The 20,244-nt window shown below is 38.8% G+C and overlaps 1 protein-coding gene across 7 annotated transcripts in view; it reads left to right on the forward strand.

The window, feature by feature from the left end:
* The window catches only part of TPK1 (thiamin pyrophosphokinase 1), a 292,735-nt gene that overhangs the window by 138,052 nt on the left and 134,439 nt on the right, over positions 1-20,244 (forward strand). For all 7 annotated transcript variants that reach the window (XM_036328434.1, XM_036328436.1, XM_036328440.1 and 4 more), the window contains one exon: positions 8,746-8,841. In XM_036328434.1, the coding sequence (XP_036184327.1) occupies positions 8,746-8,841 (96 nt within the window). The remainder of the gene's footprint in view (positions 1-8,745; positions 8,842-20,244) is intronic.

The raw sequence follows: 20,244 nt of genomic DNA on the forward strand, positions 1-20,244 counted from the left end.
ATTAACTCTTTTGGGCACCTCTTTCATCCAGAACTCTGGCTCTGCTTTTAGGATGGAAGCCATCATTTAAGTGTTTCTGCTGTTTTAAAAAAAAGGTTTTGACTTCCATTAAGAGAAATGGTGACTTTCTTGTTTGAAATGCTGTAGTTTTCAGTTAGTGCCACTCTGAAAGAAAAAGTTATCTTGTAACACTCAGGGCAGTGCAGATTACACTAGATTAGAATGTCTCTTTATGTTTGGGATTGAATGGAGAATGGCTACAAGGTTAAATTGTGTTTATTATTTTCTTTTATATACCATCTAGAAAACAGCAAGAGGCAACTTGTTACTTAGAGTTTAATCATGTGACATTCATTCCTGCTGAAGAAATGGTTATTTGTCGGCTGTCATTGGATGATTTAAAGACATCTTTTTAATTTGAAAAGTAGAGATGTTTTCAGGAGGCTGGTAAATAAGACTGAAGGAGCAGTCTACTCCAGCATGCTTTATACAATGAAGAGGAAAGTGGAAAATGGAAACTTTGTGATTCCCTTTGTACAGGGTTAAGGAGGAATTTCATTCCAGTATCAGGAGCAGATCATTTAGATTCCAATTGGCTTTAACTATTCCTCTTGGCAAATTTGAGAACAATTTGGGCTAATTTTGGATCTGTTTCTTTGATTATCTAGAGCATATTTCATTTTGCTTTATGCCTGCTGCACTTTTAAACTGGCAGGTGGTCTTATTACAGAGCTCCGGTCAACTCAGTATAACGAGTGATTGTGGAAAGTCATTAAAAATTAATATGTTCAGTTTTTTAGAAGATTCTTGAATATATCTCCCCAAAATATTGTATGGTGTATATCATGCTTATATACAAGAATAGAGGCACCTTCAGCAGTGACTAGAGGATAATAAAGTATGTGGGAGCTACATTTTTGAGAATGATCATTTGCCAAAAAAATTCTAATGTCGTGGGATAGTAAGTTATATTTCATGTGTTCAGAACCACTTGAAAAATGATCTTAGGTACTATATTGTCTTTTCTTCTTTATGATTGACTACTATTCTCCCTCCCGGAAGTGTCCATTTTTTTATACTGTTCTTTAGCTTCTAAGTCCTCATTCCTGCTTCACACCACTCCAAAATTATCTTAACTTTCTCTTCCTTTCCTTGCCAGTGAAAGACATCTTTCCCTGAATGAAACTTATCTCTGTTTACTATTAAGAGGCAATTAAATTAATTCACAGTAAGAAATTCATGATGAGCCCTGGCCGGGCAGCTCAGTTGGTTAGAGCATATGCCAAGGTTGCTGGTTTGATCCCCCGAGGGCACATACAAGAATCAACCAATGAATTCATAAATAAGTGGAACAACAACTCCATGTTTCTCTTTCTCTTTTTCTTGCTCCCTTTCCTTTCCTCTCCCTAAAAATACCAATCAATAAAAAAAAATTTTAAAGAGATTCATCATGAATTATCTTTCTTAGTGTTAGTTGTTTTAAAAGAAGAAACTCTTCACCCTCATCTGTTATTACTAGGAATATACATTTTTGAACCTTTCCTAGAAAGCACTCTGGCAATATCTAACAAGGATTTTTAAAATGTGCTTATGATTTTCCCAGCAATTTTATCCCTAGAATTCAATTATAAGAAAATAACCAGAAACACATATACAGAGACATTGATCATAATAGTATGTTTAATAGCAAAGAAAAAATAAATGGTCATAAATGTAATGATAATATGATTATAGTGATAATATAATGAGTTGGGAAAGCAGCAAATGGCTCTAGCCATTCATTACCCACTTTGGGCTGGCTGGAGGAGCCCAGGGGCTTTCAAAGCCTTTGGCTCCCATGGAAGCAGCAGGGAGGCAGGCAGGTGTCATGTCTGCCTAAGAGCTAAAGGATTTTCAAGTTCTTAAAGCTGGAGAAAACAAACTACATAAAAGTTCAGTATAAATTACAAAGGCATTTTCCTGCTTAAACCTTTTAAAATACTTGAAGTTTAATTAAGCAAGATTGAGTACAAAGCATGTTAGGTTAAGAGTATGGGCTTCAGATCATATACAATGTCCTCACCAGCTGTGCTATTTTGGGCAAGTTATTTAATCTCTCTAAACTTCAATCCACATATGTAAAAATGAGATAATTACATTTACCTTATACAGTCATTGTGGAATTCAAGAACATAATTCATATAAAGTGACTAATATCTCACATAACACAAGGGGTACTCGGATATTAGATTATTAATGTTATTAATTTAGTGAGGAAGATAGTTAATTATCAAGAGATCATAATTTTAAGATTCTAATTTGAAGATTAGATACTTTTAACATTACCTGCTTTTTCAGAGAATTAGATTGTATTTTCTGGGGAGAATCCTACTTTATTTGATATTTTATAACTATATACATTATATTATGCTAGATAAGAGGCTATACGTAAGTCACTCCAAATAAATTTTAAAATTGGTGTGCATGGTACCTAAGAGGAAATAACTTTTTAATTCTTAACCTTATAAATTTAGTCCATAAAGTTACAGTAGAAGGTTCAGAGCCCCATAAAAATCTTTGCAGGATAATTTGCACAAAAGTCCTGCCTTGGCCTGGGTAAATGGATGGGCAGAGTGACTTAACCTAGAATGAATAAGGTAATAGCTAATTTGGGAATGCTTTCACCAGATTTAACTCCTTGCCTCTTATTTTAATGAGGAAAAATCTCTCTCTGAAAATAGTGCGTGGAATAACAATTGATATGTTATCATCATTTTTTTCAAAAGATATGTTTTCTTTTCCATTAAGGAATATTAGAAGAGACAGTATAGTATAAACTGATAAGTTTTATGCATGTTCAATGTAAAAACTCATTAACCTATGTTAGTTAAATTATTGACAAACAGTTAATTAAGTGATCATGAATGACAGTCTAATGGTTTTTGCATTGGTCTTTTGGAATTGGTTGATTATGAACACTCATTACCTTGTAATTTATTTTAGTTGTCAATAATAGTTTGGGCAAATATTTTTGTCAGTAAACGTCAAAATAGTTTTGTAAGCATCCACACAAAGTTCTCAGAGAATATTAATATTTTGTTAATTCTAGTAAGCTTTGGTGTGACTTGGTCTGACTGTGACATCTGATGTTTCTAGAGATTCTTCTGAAGTGTGGGGTGAACATTTGCTCCTAGTTCATCGCTGGGCCCACCACTTTCTGTAGATAATCCTGAGGAAACAGAACAGCAGTTTTATTTTGCATAATAGTTGCATTACAGATGAGGAAAAGCAGATTCAGAGAGATTTTTTAAAGGTCTGAACCTGTTCCCTCACATTAAATTGCTCACACACATATAGGGTTTAGTTGTTATAATCACAAAACTAATTGTGGACTTGGAACAGGGATTACTTGATAAACTATAGCCCCCAGGACACGTCGGGCTGCTGTCTGTTTTTGTACAGCTGGCAAAGTGAAAACTGGTTTTTACAATATTGAATGGTTGGGGGAAAATATCAAAATAAATTATTTCCTAACACATGAAAATTATGTGAACTTCAAACTTGTTTTATTGGGATACAAACATTTCCTTCATTTATTGTCTGAAGATGATTTCATGCCATAAAGGCAAAGTTGAGCAAGAAGCCCTATGGACTGCACAGCCTAAAAGAATTAGTGCTTGCACCCTAGCTGGTTTGAGTGTGGATAGTGTGTCAGCCTGCAAACTGAAGGGTTCTGGGTTTGATTCCAATCAAGGCCACATGCCCAGGTTGTGGGCTCGATTCCCCAACAGGGGACGTGCAGGAGGCAGCCAATCAATGATTCTCTCTCATCATTGATGTTTCTCTCTCTCTCTCCCTCTTCTTCCTCTCTGAATCAATAAAAATATATTTTAAAAAATAAATAAGTAAAAGAATTACTGTTTGACCTTTTACAGAAAAACATTGCTGATCCCTGATCTGTGTATCTCAAGACTTTGTAAATGACTCTGTTCATTACTGAATGCTTACTCCTTGCCACTGGGTACGCAGTAGTGAACAGAGACACAGTGGGATGTGCTTAAAGCTGAAACTTTGATTAATATGTTAATAACCATAAGGTTGATTTAATAAATTCCTATAATAAATTATTTGGTCAGTCTAATATTTCCTTATTCATAAGGTAGACTATTAATAATTTATATAATTAAGTTGTTTAGTTCATCTAGTAGTAAAATTATTTAATTTTAGCATTTATCATAACCCTTATTGCTTGAAACTATTTTCTTTTAAAATCTATAATAATAAAAGCGTAACATGCTAATTAGACCAGACAGCCAAACAACCTTCTGGACGTCATTCCAGATGTCCTTCAGACGAAGCTGTAGTGGCGGGGGCCAAGACAGAGGCGGTTAGGGGCAATTAGGCAGGCTGGAGAGCAGTTAGGGGTGATCAGGCAGGCAGGCAGAGTGGTTGGAGCGATCAGGCAGGTAGGCGAGCAGTTAGGGGCAATCAGGCAGGCAGGCAAACAGTTAGGGGCACCAGGCAGGCAGGAAGAGTGGTTAGGAGCGATCAAGCAGGCAGGCGAACAGTTAGGGGCAATTAGGCAGGCAGGCGAACAGTTAGGGGCACCAGGAAGGCAGGAAGAGTGGTTAGGAGCGATCAAGCAGGCAGGCGAACAGTTAGGGGCATCAGGCAGGCAGGCGAACAGTTAGGAGTCAGCTGTCCCAGATTGTGAGAGGGATGTCCCGGATTGTGAGAGGGTGCAGTCCAGGCTGAGGGACACCTCCCGTCCCATGCACAGATTTCATGCACCAGGCCTCTAGTGTGTAAATAAACCACACTGGGCAAAACCATCCCTTTGAACTAATTTGTGACCTTATCTTGATTAGGGTCACATATTACGATTAGGTATGTTTGTGTTTTCTATAGCTATAGATGTCAGCAGTATTGGAAATTGAGCTGAGCTAATATCTTTCCAGGGCATGTTCTGAAAACCATTGATTGCTAAATTTTTACCAAATTCCTGATAACAGCTTGTTTCCTTGTCATTTGTCTATCTATTAAATACATTACAACTTATTCAGAATGTTCTGAATTATTTGTGTAACACTTTATACTGCTGCATGTGTACATTTGTGTTTCACTTTCCCTGCCTGGATGGTAACTTTGCTAACATTAACGTATTGTTCTATTTTAAACTACTAAATTGCATATGAAGAACTAATATCTGTCACCATTTTAAGAATCTGTATCAATGGTGCCCTAAAACAAATGTGTTACATAATTAACTCATGGTAATGGAAGTGTAATACCTGAAAAAATAATAACATCAATATTGCTTTTTCTTTGTTGGATTCACTATTTAGTTTATCTAGATTTATATTTTAGTGAAACATACCATTAGTCTTATGAGGAAAGAAGTGGTTTTAACCCATCCATTATTTCTCTATCCATCAAACTTCTACTGACTGCTTGATAATGTACCCGCACTGTCCTAGCAACTGACTTTCATAAGTCAGTTTCCCTGTGCTCAGGGGCATTGAGTCTAGTCCTGACTAAAGAGCCTGTGTTCCCAAAGGAGCAGCAAAGGATTTGCCAGACATGAGGTTTTGCCCATGGATGTGTGTGTGTGTAATTTGTTCCACTTCTTTGGTTAATTTGCTCCCAAAGCGGCCAGTTTGCTTCTTTTTAGTTTTTAGTCTCCTCAGGTTTGATGAATTATTATGTTGACAGTAGGATTAATTTTCCTTATTTGTAACTTTCTAAATCTTTCTGTACCTTTAATATTTGCTTTTAAACTGGTTCTCCTGGACCTTAGTGCAGCTATCATCTTAATATGAACTCATGATGTTTTCTTGATCATTGCAAATTACATCAATTTTATTACATATTTTCTATCATATGATATCAACACTGCAAGTTTTTGTTCTTTAGTTACACTTTACTGAGGATAAGCTGATGTAATCAATCAATAGTTTTCTCAATAGGTTTCTCTCATTGCAGTGTATTGTAGATTTTAGAGAATGTTGCTTAGCCCCAAGGTCAATAGATATTTCAAATGCCCACACTACCAATCAAACAGGCTATCCCGAGGGACCCCACCTATGTATGAATTCATGCACCGGGCCTCTAGTTAATGTATAATAGTTGAGCATTGCTTAATATCTATTAGCAACCATTTCTACATTTTTCCTTCTCTGCAGGGTTTTGATAGTTTATCAATTTAGCTTTATATTTCTTTTCTATTAGATCTTAATATGTTATCATAAGACCCAGAAAACAGTGAGAACATCATATTTAGCTAAAGGTCTATTGTGGCACTTTATTTCATAGGCCTCCTTTCTAGGTGTTGGAAGCTCACCCGGTCAGGCTAGAAGCTGTTTCTGCTTCTGATGAATTCCTTGTCAACCTGTGATAAGATTAGAATCATTTAAACTCATGAAATTCCAAGAAGCTGTGGATGGCTGATAAATACCCCAAGTAGAGTTTCTAGAGGTTCTTGGTTTATAATCTAACTAACTATTCAGTACTGGTAATCTTCTCTGTGTCCTGACTTAAACTTTTCTGTGTGTCCATCTTAACACACATTCTCTAAACCTGAGGAGACTAAAAACTTTTGAAATAAAGTAAGATGTTATTGAAGCCTTGCTCGTATATTTCAAGCAGTTTTATTTATAATACCATTCCTGCAGAACCAACTCTAGAGATGTTATATGACCTTTTTCTATTAGATTTCTAGGAATTTGTTCCCATTTCATAGGATTAAAAAAAAAAGGATTTATAAATGTGACATCAATACTGCTGCTTACTTTGTTGTCCAATGGTTAACAAGTCAGTTTAAATCTCTTATTTTGTTTTTATTTTCTTAGTCTCCATAATGTTATAATGGCATTAGAAAGATTATTTTTTTGGGTTCTCTTTAGCTATAAGTTTTCTTGTGAATATTGTTGATTCTGTGAAGATAACTTTAAGGTAGACAACCATCTATTAATCATCTCTTATTTTGCTATTTCTATTTGCTTTTTTAATTTTGTTTCCTTTTACTGTAGTAATGGTTTCTATTGTCAGCATTTAAAAAAACTTTTCCATTGTGGCATACGCTATATTTAGCAATAAGATGCCACATTCTCCTGTCCCTTTGCTAGCATACATTTTTTTCCCTCAAGAATATTTAAACATTTATTGACTATGTACTATGTAGCAAACTGGTGCCAGGCAGTTAAACAATAATGAGTGAAACATAATTCTTGTCCTCAGGGAACTTGCAGAAAAGCGATTTTTGCTTTGGTGACAATCCAGTGCCCTCAGCCCTGATCATATTCCTGTATGCTTTGGTGTCGCCTTATATCTTCTTTTATACGAGTGTTAGCCTGAGACCAGTCCAGTTGTTTATGCCCTTGCTTAGTAATTTTAGTGTTATTTTAAAAAATATATACCTTTATTGATTTCAGAGAGGAAAGGAGAGGGAGAGAGAGAGAGAGAAACATAAATGATGAGGGAGAATTATTGATTAGCTGCCTCCTGTACGCCCCACACTGGGCATCAAGCCTACAACTTAGGTGTGTGCCCTGACCGGGAATTAAAACAGGACCTCCTGGTTCATAGGTCGACACTCAACCATTGAGCCAAACCAGCCAGGCTCAGTGTTCTTTTAGGGTCAGGAAAGTACATGTCGATGATCTTTTAAAGATGGCATATACATCTTCTAAAGCCTAATACGTTTCTAAATGATGAGAAAGTAATTTTTTCATTGGTCACCACATGGTAGGGCAGTCATAAATGAAAAAAGCATAGGTTGAGCTTGCCACATTTAAAGAAACCTTGAAGTTAAAGAAGAACCTTTAAATCGACTGAGAATGGCTCTTAGAATAATTTAAGAGATAGTATAGGTATTTTGTATCCTTGAAAACTGTTTGAATGGTACCGTCATATAGTAGATCTATTTAACTTTCCCTTACTCAACTGTTTTTCAGAGGCCTCAAATTGTTTTATTCCTGAATCAAGAAGTCTGAAGTCCCATTTCCCTCTGGTTTTACAGACCTTTCCCCCTATAAGACATTGGAGGAAAATGTGTCATTTCAAAAATATCTTTCCTTTAGTCATCTACATTCAATGATGTCAACAAGCTGTCACTCTTGTGGCTTTATATTTATGAAAAGATTTCAGTGGTTTTTACTAGGTGAGGTATCTGTTGGACAAGAGGCAAAGAACTTATAACTTCACTTCATTATGTCCAGAAGATAACCCAGGAAACATATTCACACGGGCAAATCTCTTCATGCTGCTTTTTACATAGGAAAGTGGGTGCAGAAAACGAGTTTTATAGGACATCTCACTTGATTTTACTTAAAATGTAATATCATTATATTAATATTACTTTTTCCATTCATGTAAGTAAATGTAGGAGGTCTACTCAAAGAATTTTAAGTTTCTTAGCAATAGTTTTAACAAGTTTATTTCCCTGTGAATATATTTTATAAGTCTTGTAACAGAGTTCTTATATTCATCTTTCATTGCTGCAGTGAATTTTAAAGACCATTAATGTAATCTAATCTGTACCTTTCCTTGGTAAAATGATTTTCACAATCAGACCTTTATTTTGCTATTCTGAGATGTCCTGTTATGTGAAATAAAGAAGATAACAGGGCAATGATTCTAATGATCGGGATGTAATACAGACATAATAGAATGTCTCTGTTATACCTTATCGTTACTTTTATAGTCTTGATGGTGTTCATAAGGTTGACATCGTTACTTATTCACTTTTTGTCTTCTGTTAACACATAGGGATGTGAGCTCATTTCAACTCCTGACCAGGACCATACTGACTTCACCAAGTGCCTTCAAGTGCTGCAGAAGAAGATAGAAGAAAAAGACCTCCAGGTATGATATGCCTATTTGGTGGTAAAAGGATGTGAAAGATTCTATTGAAAGTTTTCACTCATCTAAAACCTTATTTGCTTTCTAAAATAAGAAATCATTATTTACTTTGGTGCCGGATTTTGAATTCTCTGTCAGGTTTTTTCAGTATATGGAATAAATCTGTACTCTTACATCAGAGGTTACATAATCAATCACCTCATAGTGGTGAGGTCTCAGAATGGGTGAAGGGGACCTTGTACAAAGTAATCAAAACTTGCTGCTGAAATGAGGTATCACCTCACACCTGTCAGAAGGGCTATCATCAATAAATCAACAACAAGTGCTGGAGAGGATGTGGAGAAGAGGAAATCCCAGCACACTGCTGGTGGGAATGCAGACTGGTGTAGTAGCCACGATTGAAAACAGTATGGAGTTTCCTCAGAAAATTAAATATGGAACTGCCATTTGACCCAGTGATCCCACTTCTAGGAATATATCCAAAGAACCCCAAAACACCAATCAGAAAGAATATATGCACCCCTATGTTCATAGCAGTGCAATTTACACTAGCTAAGATCTGGAAATAGCCAAAGTGCCCACCAGCAGATGAGTGGATAAAAAAGCTGTGGTACATTTACACCATGGAATACTATGTGGCTGTAAAAAAGAAGGATATATTACCCTTTGAGACAGTATGGAGGGACCTGGAGAGCATTATGCTAAGTGAAATAAGCTAGTCAGAGCAAGTTACGTATCACATGATCTCACTTATATGTGGAATCTAGTAAACAAAATAAACTGATGAATAAAATAGATCCAGAGACAGGGAAGCATGGAGCAGACTGATGAATCTCAGGGAATGTGTGTGTGGCGGGGGGAGGAGGGGCGCGAAGAGGGGAAGAGATTAACCAAAGAACTTATATGCATATATGCATAACCCATGGACAGACAATAGTGTGGTAAAGGCAGGAGGAGGAGCGGGCAGGGGATGTGGGGTGGAGGGGATCACTGGGGGGAAAAAAGGGATATCTGTAATATTTTCAATAATAAAGATAAACTAAAAGAAAAGCAACAAAAAATTGGCTGCTCATTTTTAGCCTGAAGTGAGAAGCTGCTTTTCACCTCTGGTTGCTTGTTGCCATACAGAGCTATATGTTTTCTTTGTTTATATATGTTATGTGTGTTTAAATATTTGTCAGCAAAGCAAACAAATGTAGCATAGATTTGGCCCACAGGTCATCATTGCAAACTCTCACATAAACAAATTGAATAGCAACTTTTTTTAATCAGAAAAGAGTCCGCTGCTTTTTATTTGTGGATATTTAAGTATTCAATCATGACTTTTACCTAGCAGCAAGTGTTAATCCCACTAATTAGCTAATACACGTTTATATTTTATTATATTTTACAATATTTTTTGGTACTTGTTGAAATGGTATGCAAAAAATTTTTAAGTCTATGTTTAGTGAGGATCAAGAAACTGAGCCTCATGCATTCAGTAACAATTGACTGTCATTTTTTTTGTCAGGTAAACTGAGATGCACGATCAAATGTGTAATTTTAAACTAAGAAAACGAGGAAAGCACCCTTGGGTGTTAGAACACTTTTTAAAAAAAGAAGTAACTTTAGCCCAGCTGGCTTGCCTCAGTGGTTGAGCATTGACCTATGAGCCAGTAGGTCATGGTTTGATTCCCGGTCAGGGCACATGCCCCGTTGCGGGCTCGATCGATCCCCAGTGAGGGGTGCAGGAGGCAGCCAATCAATAATTCTCTCTCATCGTTGATGGTTCTATCTCGCTCTCCCTTTGCTTTCCTCTCTGAAATCAATAAAAATATATTTTTTAAAAAGAAATAACTTTACTATTATTTTAAAGGATACTTTATTGATTTTTACAGAGAGAGGAAGGGAGAGGCAGAGAGAAACATTGATGTGAGAGTGAAACATTGATCTGCTGCCTTCAGCGTGTCCCTCACTGCGGGTTGTTCCTGAAATTCAGGCATATGCCTTTACCGGGAATTGAACCAGCAACCTGCTGGTAAATGGAACCATGCTCAGTCACTTAGCCACACCAGCCAGGGCAGAATACTTTTGAGAGTATGAGTAACAGGAGATGCATTTCACCCTGGCTTCAGTGATCAGGTAGGAAAGGGAAGCCTTCAGACACAGCTCAGGTCTGCTTCTTTGAAGATCTTGGCTTCGCTGTGCAGGCTTTGTCTTTAGTCTGATTTCCTTGAGTGTCTCCAGTAGCTGCCACTAGCAGCAGTTTACCCCTTCACATCCAGGGGGATTAAGAGGCAGACATATCCATTAGGTCACTCTTGGTTTTGGCAAAGGAGGATGAATATCCTGGTTGTCTCAGGCTGGAGCAAGGAGTGGGATCCATCCATGTTCACGTAATCAGACTACCTGGCTGATACACGTGGGCAAGACAGGGTAGGTGTTGGAGAGGCATCCCTAATGGAAACTTACTCCCTTGCAAAAGTTTATCAAATATATATATACTAATTTGAGGCAGTGGATCCTTTTCTTCCTTTGGAGAAAAGGCTTGTTAACTATCTTAAATGGCAAGTTGTTCACTGTGGGAACTCAACAGAAGTAATTGAGCCAACATTCTCATCTCCGTTGTAGCTTAAACTATACCAAATGTATTGTGCTGTTTCCAGCAATAAATTGTTATAATTAAATATTTGTTTAATGAAAACTGAACACAGCCCATTGAGAGTTATCTGCTTCATCCAGACATAGCTGATCTTTTGAATTTCTTAGGGAAAAAATCTTCACAACTGTTTCAATTTCCCCAGAGCTACAAAGTTGTTGAAAGCTGGGTATGCAATTATGTGAGTCTCATTTGTTGTGTCTAATTGATAGTATCCATAGTACAGCGTTCACTCAAAGACTCTCAAAACAAATAAGCATATCTCACACTGAATAAGACCAAACTCCAGAGAGCGCCTCAAACTGGCGAAGACTGTAATCAGATGTATATGATCTGCTAAACAAATCTGACAAAGTCTTGGCCAATCCGGTGGGAGGACTGAAGCAGGAGGACCTCCAAGAGGACTCCTGCACTGTAGAGAAGGGGCCAGCTCCACTATGCTTAGCCAGGGACTGGAGGCTGCCCTGGAGGAGCTTGGCCTTGGTGGCATGTCGTGCAGTGTCCTAAAAGTCTTAGCCAACTGCCCTGCTCACAACCAACCCACTGTCCTGCTCATAGCCCACTGTCTTGCTCACAGCCCAACATCAAGTTCTTTCTGGGGGAAATGAGCAGTGTGCCTCTTGGCTTCCATGGACCTCTGGCATGCTCTGGGTCAAGGTGTTCTCCAGCCTCATCTTGTACAACTCTTTTTCTTTGTTGCTAAAATATTACATATTCTTTCTTTCTCCCTCTCCCCCACTATGACGTGTTTTTGCATATGTTGTCCTCATGCTTAGGATTTTTGAATTTTTAAAATTGATTTGGGAAGGAGGGAGAGGGGAATGGAGGGGAAGGAATGAGAAGGAGAGAGAGAAGGGGAAGGAGGGAGAGAGAGAGAAATTTATTGGTCCACTTATTTACTAGTATACTTTTATTGGTTGACTCTTGTATGTGTCCTGGCTGGGTATCGAACCCTCAAACTTGGCATGTTGGGATGACACTCTAACCAACTGAGCTGCTACCCAGCCAGGGCCATGAATATTTTTTGTATTTTTCCTTGTCTTGGCCTACACCATGATGGCAGTGTACTTGACGCAATTAAGGAGGACTTTCCTTCACCATCCCCCTAGGTTAAGTTCTATTCTACAGTTCTGTGCCCCCCTTTGTTCCCTTTAAGGCACTCTGGACTCTTCTAGTGATTTTGTTAATTATTTCTGATTTATTCTTTAAGCCTTTCTTCCCAGCTAAATGATACGGACCTTGAAGCTGGTGTCAGGTCTGTCTGGTTTGTGACTGAACAGCAGCACTTGGCATATAAGAGGAGCTCTGGGCATGTGGGGTCCGTGTTAGTGCCATGGGAACATGCAGGAGAGGAGAGTGAGATACAGTTGGGGAAAGGCTTTTGAGAGAAGCTGAGATGGAATAAAGGAATAGCAGTTAGATGGCCACAGGGAGGCATGTTCAGGGAGTACGTTGTGTACAGAGGATGGATAGCACTGCAGTGAGCCAGCAGCAGGTGTCTGAAGGGTTTAAAGGTGGAGAATGAGCAGTGTGGTTACTTTGCTGCTTTAAAAAGCATAGTTAGATAAACTGAAGGCTGTACACTCATAGTGAAAACCTTCCCAGATAGCTCTCAATCAGACTGAAAGAGGTGGTTGTATTAAATCTGACCAAATAGAGCATCTTGAGCTTCCACCCGAGTTAACATTTAACCTGGAAGTACAAGGTTGCAATTCATTTCATGTAGTAGCAGGAGAAAAGCACGGTTAGGAAGAGTAGAAAGGGAAAAAATACCAGGTTCCTCTCCACACATCCTCCACCCTCAGCTGAGATCATCATGAGGGCTTTTTAAACTATTTCCAAATATCCTTTACCCTTATCCACATAATAAATCCGATCAGATTACCATGCACTTATGCTTTTCCACTGACGTTTTAAATATGAATTTGTGGTCAAAGTGTCTATATTTTATAGTAATATCTGATCTTATTAGCATATTTTTTTAAATGTTAATTATAATACAAGTCAGTTGAATTAAGTAGTATTTAATGCAGTGTAACATGGTAGAACTTTATACAATTTGGATTAGGATCTGCCCTCATCCTAAAGGCGTTTATTCTCTAGCACACATTGATTAAAAAGAAAGATTTCCCTAAATTATATTATTTATTTATTTTAAACCTGCTCACCCCCAATTTTTATTCTTCTGCAGAAAGTTTGACACGTCTGACTTTGTAATTCTTTGCTTCCATGTACCTCATGCTGTTTATCTATAACTGAGTTGTGAGCGATACACTCTCAGGATGCCATCTGATATGACTGACAACTGGCTCTTCAAGAAGCACATATGTTTTCTAAGCTGTGATACACACCCAAGATCTAAACCCTGGGGTTCAGGGGGAAAATTAAAAGTTATTTCTCCAAGTTTTTAAAAATGTAAGGTGTACATTGTTTAGGATAAAGCAGAAATAAATCTAGGTTATAAGACAGGTTAAAAATAATAATGTCTTTAGGGTATTTCATAGTATTATATGGCAATAGGATTAGACACTTGTATTTCTGATATTTTAAACACAGACTTCATAGTAGACAAAATTTGAACAGAAAAGTTGCCATTGTTTTCAAAATATGTTTTATAATTTTTAAACTCATTCTAGTTTTATTTACTAAAACTTCAATACAATTTAGCCCTTTTATTCCATGTTTATTTTTTCAAGCAATGTTTAATTAAGTGATGCAGGATGCTAAATTAGTACTCTGAATAAGAACAAATGCCTGAATTTTATTTATATACATACAAAGTATTAACGACAAATTAAATACTAAAAAAGACTATATGTAACATTTAATTCTTTTTCTATTCTTTTTTGAATGTTTTTAAATGAGATTAACACTTTTTATTGAATTTATTGGGGTGACATTGGTTAATAAAACCATACAGGTTTCAAGTGTAAAATTCTGTGATGCATCATCTGCACACTACATCGTGTGCTCACCACCCAAAGTTAAGTCTCTTTCCACCACCATTATCCTCCTTTGTCCTCTTCTATTCTTTTAATGGCCTGAGAAAATACTGAATTGTGATTTATATATATTAGATAGGTTCTGTGTATTTATATCTGAATTGGAGTTCTCAGCTATTGACTGTTAGCATTTTGGTAAGGAATATTAGTTTTTCTATTTGATTCATACATGGTATTTCTCAGATACAGTACATTTACATATCTATAAATACTATGAGTTTTAGAATATTTATTTATATCCACTAATTATTAATATTGGGCTTAACTACATTATAATTTTGTAATGGCTTTGATTTATGCCTCTGTAAATATCTGTTGCACCTCACTTAAAAATTAAATTTATGTCTGACTTTGATTGGACTAATTACTCATTAGTATAAGATTTGATTCAAAAGGTTGCAGGAGGAGCCATGATTGTGCCCTAAGAGGTATCTTCCAAGGTGCTCTGGTGTCTTTAAAAAAAATCAAAAAATATTTCCATTACAGTTGACATATTAATTTCAGGTGTACAACATAGTGTTTAGACATTTATATAACTTACAAAGTGATCACCTTGATAAGTTTAGTGCCCAACTGACAGTACACTGGTTTCTTTACAGCTTGCTCTGATGAGCTGATATCTACAGCAAGGTTCCAGTCTCATCTGAAGCAAAATGTAATACTTCTATTGTGTGTGGAAACGTGTTCTAGAAAGGGAAAAATACTTTACAGTAGAGAAACCCAGTAGATACCACTCACATCAAGTAATGAGAATGAACATCATTAGTGATAATTCATGTTGATAACATACCCCTCTATATAGATTCTAGAGGCCCAGTGCACAGATTCGTGCACCCATGGGGTCCCGCAAGCTGGCCTGCGGGGATCGGGCTGAAACTGGCTCTCCAACATCCCCTGAGGAGTTCCCAGGTTGTAAGAAGGCAGTCCTCGGGTGACACACCCAGAATCGGGCTCCCTTCTCTCTGGTTCCGGATGCATCACCCGAGAACTGCAGCTGCCAAGTCACTGCAGTTTGGCAGCTCCTGTGTTAAGCATCTGCCCCCTGGTGGTCATTGTGCGTCATACTACTGGTCAGATGGCTGCTTGATGGGTTGCTTAGGCTTTTGTATATATACTAGAGGCCCGGTGCACAAAATTTCTGCACTCTGGAGGGGGGGGCGCCCCCTCAGCCTGGCCTGTGCCCTCTCACAGTCTGGGACCCCTCGGGGGATGACCACCTGCTGGCTTAGGCCCGCTCCCTGGGGGGATTGGGCCTAAGATGGCAATCAGACATCCCTCTGGTAGCCCGGCAGCCCTCGGGGGATGTCCACTTGCCAGGAGGGAGCAGGCCTAAACTGCAGTTGGACATCCTTAGCGCTGCTGAGGAGGCAGGAGAGGCTCCCACCACCACCGCTGTTCTGGCAACCATCAGCCTGGCTTGTAGCTGAGCAGAGCTCCTCCTATGTGAGTGCGCCCTGACCACCAGAGGGCAGCTCCTGCATTGAGCATCTGCCCCCTGGTGGTCAGTGTGTGTCATAGTGACCAGTCATTCCCAGCCCTTCTGCTGTTAGGGTCAGTTTGCATATTACCCTGTTACTATATAGGATAGAGGCCTGGTGCACAGGTGGGGGCCGGCTGGTTTGCCCTGAAGGGTGTCCCAGATCAGGGTGGGGGTCCCTCTTGGGTGCCTGGCCAGCCTGGATGAGGGGATGATGGCTGTTTGCAGCTGGTCGCTCCCCCTTGAGGATGGGGGTCCCCACTGGGGTGCCTGGCCAGTCTGGGTGAGGGGCTGAGGGCCATTTTCAGGCTGGCGGGTGGCTGAAGCTCCCAACCTCTCCTTTTTTTCTTTTTTTTTTTTTTATTCTGAGATTTATTTACCTTCTATGGCTGTCACTGGAGCTGAGAGCCGGCTTTAGCTCTGAGGCTCGGCTCCAACTCTGAGACCTCGGCTGCTGAAAGCAGGTATCTAGGTTTGTTTGGCTTCTCTAATTGAAACACTGTTGCAACTCCAGCTCTGAGGCCCAGCTGGCTGAAAGCAGGTTTCTGGGGTTTGTTTTAGCTTCTATACTTGCAACATTATTTCTTAGAGTGCAGCTCAAAGGCCAGCAGCGGCAAGCGGGGAACCTTGGCTTCCTCCATCACTGGAGCAAGCAAGCCTCCTGTTTGCTTCAGCTGCCTGGCTGCCGGCCGCCATCTTGGTTGTCAGTTAATTTGCATATCACCCTGATTAGCCAATGGGAAGTGTGTTGGAGGTACGGTTAATTACCATGTTTGGCTATTATTAGATAGGATAGATAGGGTGGAAAGGGCACTTGTGGAGTTCTTCCCTACACCCATAATTCCAATTTAATCATAAAAAGTTAGGAAACCTAATTGAAGGTCATTCTACAAAATACCTGACCATTTGTTTAGGTATTTTATTCTTTTTGATGCAACTATAAATGAGATTCTTTAAAAAAATACACACACACACACTGAGTAGCCAGATTATTATGACCACCTGAAGTTTGTAGGCAAATTAGCTATAATTTCGCGCTGAAGTTGCTAGAAGGTCAGACCATTATAAATAGGGAAGCAGGTTGTTTACCATGACAGAAGTGATTTTTTTCTAAAGATATGGTTAAACAACGTGATTTTACAGCCTTTGAATGTGGGATATATTTGAACGTGAGTGGCCAGATTATTATGACCACCCCATCGGTACTTCATTGGGCTACCTTTTGCCTTCAATACCGCGGCGATTCTTCTTGGCATTGACTCCACAAGATATTGAAAGGTGATGCGAGGAATCTGACACCATGCCTGGTGAATAGCACTGTCCAGTTCCATGGAACCAGCTGCTTGATGGCTCTTTTAACTTCATCCCACAAATGCTCAATTCAATTGAGATGTGGTAATTGTGGGGGCCACCTAAGCAAGGTAAAGTCTCCCTCATGTTCTTGAAACCACTCCTGCACAATGCAAGCACCATGGCATGGCGCATTGTCTTGTTGGAAGAAGCCATCTCTATTGGGATATGCCATCAACATGATAGGATGAACCTGCTCAGCAACAATACTTAGGTATGTTGTGCTATTCAGACGTTGTTCCACTCGAATTAAAGGGCCCAAATCATGCCAGGAAAACATGTCCCAAACCATAACACTGTCCCCACCAGGTGAAGGGTTGTACTCATGCATGTGGGGTGCATGCTTTCATGCTGTTTCCGCCAAATTCTCACTCTGCCATCTGCATGATGCAACTGGAAATGTGATTCATCGGACCACATGACTTTTTTTCAATGCCTGACTGTCCAATCCTTATGTTCCTGTGCGAATTGGAGACGTTTTATCTTGGTAACTGCAGACAGCAAAGGTGTTCGAACAGGCCTTCGACTTCCATATCCCATATGATGCAGTGTATGGCTAATTTGCCTACAAATTTCAGGTGGTCATAATAATCTGGCCACTCAGTACAATGAAGTGAATTAGTTATGCAAATAATAATAATAATAAAACCTTGAGAGTATTTGCTTAGGAAGTTTTCAGTATTCAGTATTTTTGGAAGTGTCAGTGAAGTACTGATATGGTGGTCATAATAATCTGGATGGTCATAATAATCTGGCCACTCAGTGTATATATAGTTGATAGTATTACAGATGTCTCCCATTTCTCCCCCTTCCCCCCTCCCGAGATTGTTTTCTTAGTTTCTTTTTCTGAAAGTTCCTTATCCTATATAATAAAAGCCCAACGACTGAACAGCAGAATGACCTGAACGACTGGTCTACCAGTTGCTATGTTGCGCACTGACCACCAGGGGTCAGATGCTCAACTCAGGAGCTGCCATTGGTGGTCAGTGCGCTCCCACAGTGGGAGCGCTGCTCTCTGCAGTAGGAGCAGCCGCTCGACTGACTGGGATGAGCGGTGCTCCCACAGCTGGTTGATCCCTGCAGGTCACGCCCCCACCAGTGCACGAGTCCCGTGCACTGCACCTCTAGTTAGTATATAAAAATGCAATCAATTTCTGACTGTTAATTTTGTATCCTGCTGCTTTACTGAATTCATTTGTAAGTTCTAATGGGTTTTTTTTGTGGAATTTCTTGGGGCTCTTCACATGTAGTATATCATCTGCAAATGATGATAGTTTTACTTCTTCCTCTCCAATTTGGGTGCCTTTTATTTCTTTTTCTTGTCTGATTGCTGTGGCTCCACTGTCTGTCTTAGCTCTAACAAGTATACCATAGTTATTTAAGCTGTTGACATTGGTGGAAACTGGTGCTATCTGTGTACTATCTTTGCAACTTTTTACTACATCTAAAGTTATCCCCAAATATAAAGTTTACTTAAAACTTATGTTCACTGGTTCACATATGCTGTAACTATAGAATGATGTAATCATTTTGTGACATGACTCATAATAATCCTACATAAAAAAAGTGTAGTATGCAAATTGTTCCCTCGACAGGAGTTCATCCTGGTGTTCGACTAGGGGGCAGGGCCGGCCAGGGGAAGGGAGGGAGTACCTGGCCTGCGGCCAGCAGCCCTAGGGACCCTACCAGTGCACGATTTTCGTGCATTGGACCTCTAGTATAAAATAAAAGGGCAAGTACTTCTTAGCACTTAATCAAATCAAAATACTGTTTTATAAACTCTCACTTTAAAGTGTGTCCTCACAAAGTTTCAAATTGTGAGTCTCTGCTGCACATTTATGCTTGATGATGTTTGAACTGTGGTTACAACCCAGACACTCTCAACCTTCTTAGTTTCCCAAGAGAGCAAAGAATAGTAGGACTTGATCAAAGATAAACTAGCACTAGACATGGTTTATCAGTATTGACTGTAGAAGAAGTAACCCTGTTTATCCTGCATCCCCTCCTTACCTATCAAACTCCAGTGGTCTCCATCCTCACTTTTATCTTCTGTCATACCTGCCTTTCATCTTGTTTCCCTGGGCTTCAGTTACAGTCTGTGTCATTAACTCCCTAATTTATACCTCTCATCTGAAACTCCGAAGTCATATTTCTACCTCTAACTGGCAGGCCAGAGGAATTTCATTTCACTGTCTGAAACAAGATTCACCATCTTTCTCACAAAATCTCATTTTCTCATTCTTTATTTTCTATGTCGTTCTTCGGCACTGCCATCCATCCACCTAGCAGAAACCTAACAGAAACCTTATTTTGCTATACCATCCCTTATAAGTTGGTTACAGGTATCTCTTATGCCCACTTTGTTCTTTCTAGTTTTATTGATACTATTTTAGTTCAGAACTTTATATTTCTACCTGGGTTATTTGATTGGCATTTTGTTTGCCCCCTTTACTCTCTAAAATTCATGTCCTTTTTCTTAAATGTGTATTGGTTTGACTTTTTTATCTCATTTATTTAATAAATATTTGTTCAATGAATAAATTTATTTCCAGTATTATCAATGCAAATTCTAAAGGACATCATGGCAAACCTTAACTGGCATATAGATTCTTTGAAGGGATCTTCTTAGTAGCATTCTGGATGTCATATCACTTCTTCTGTGACATGTGTCCAGATGCTTAGCATCTTCGTGGTCTCTACCAATTGTAATAATGAACGTTTATTATTAAAAGTATCAGTTTCCAATACATTATAATTAGAGGTTAGATGTTTACGTACTTGAGATAGGCCTGGCACTCTTTCTAGTTCTATCACAGTAGAAAGCTATTTAAGTTATTCTAGCTTCAGTTTTCTCATATATTAGAATAATAACCTATATATACCAGCAAGTTATTACTTAATGCGCTTGCCTCAGTGCCTGCAACATATAAATTCCTTAA

Source organism: Myotis myotis, unplaced genomic scaffold (genome assembly GCF_014108235.1).
Source record: "Myotis myotis isolate mMyoMyo1 unplaced genomic scaffold, mMyoMyo1.p scaffold_m19_p_11, whole genome shotgun sequence".
Lineage (NCBI taxonomy): Eukaryota > Metazoa > Chordata > Mammalia > Chiroptera > Vespertilionidae > Myotis > Myotis myotis.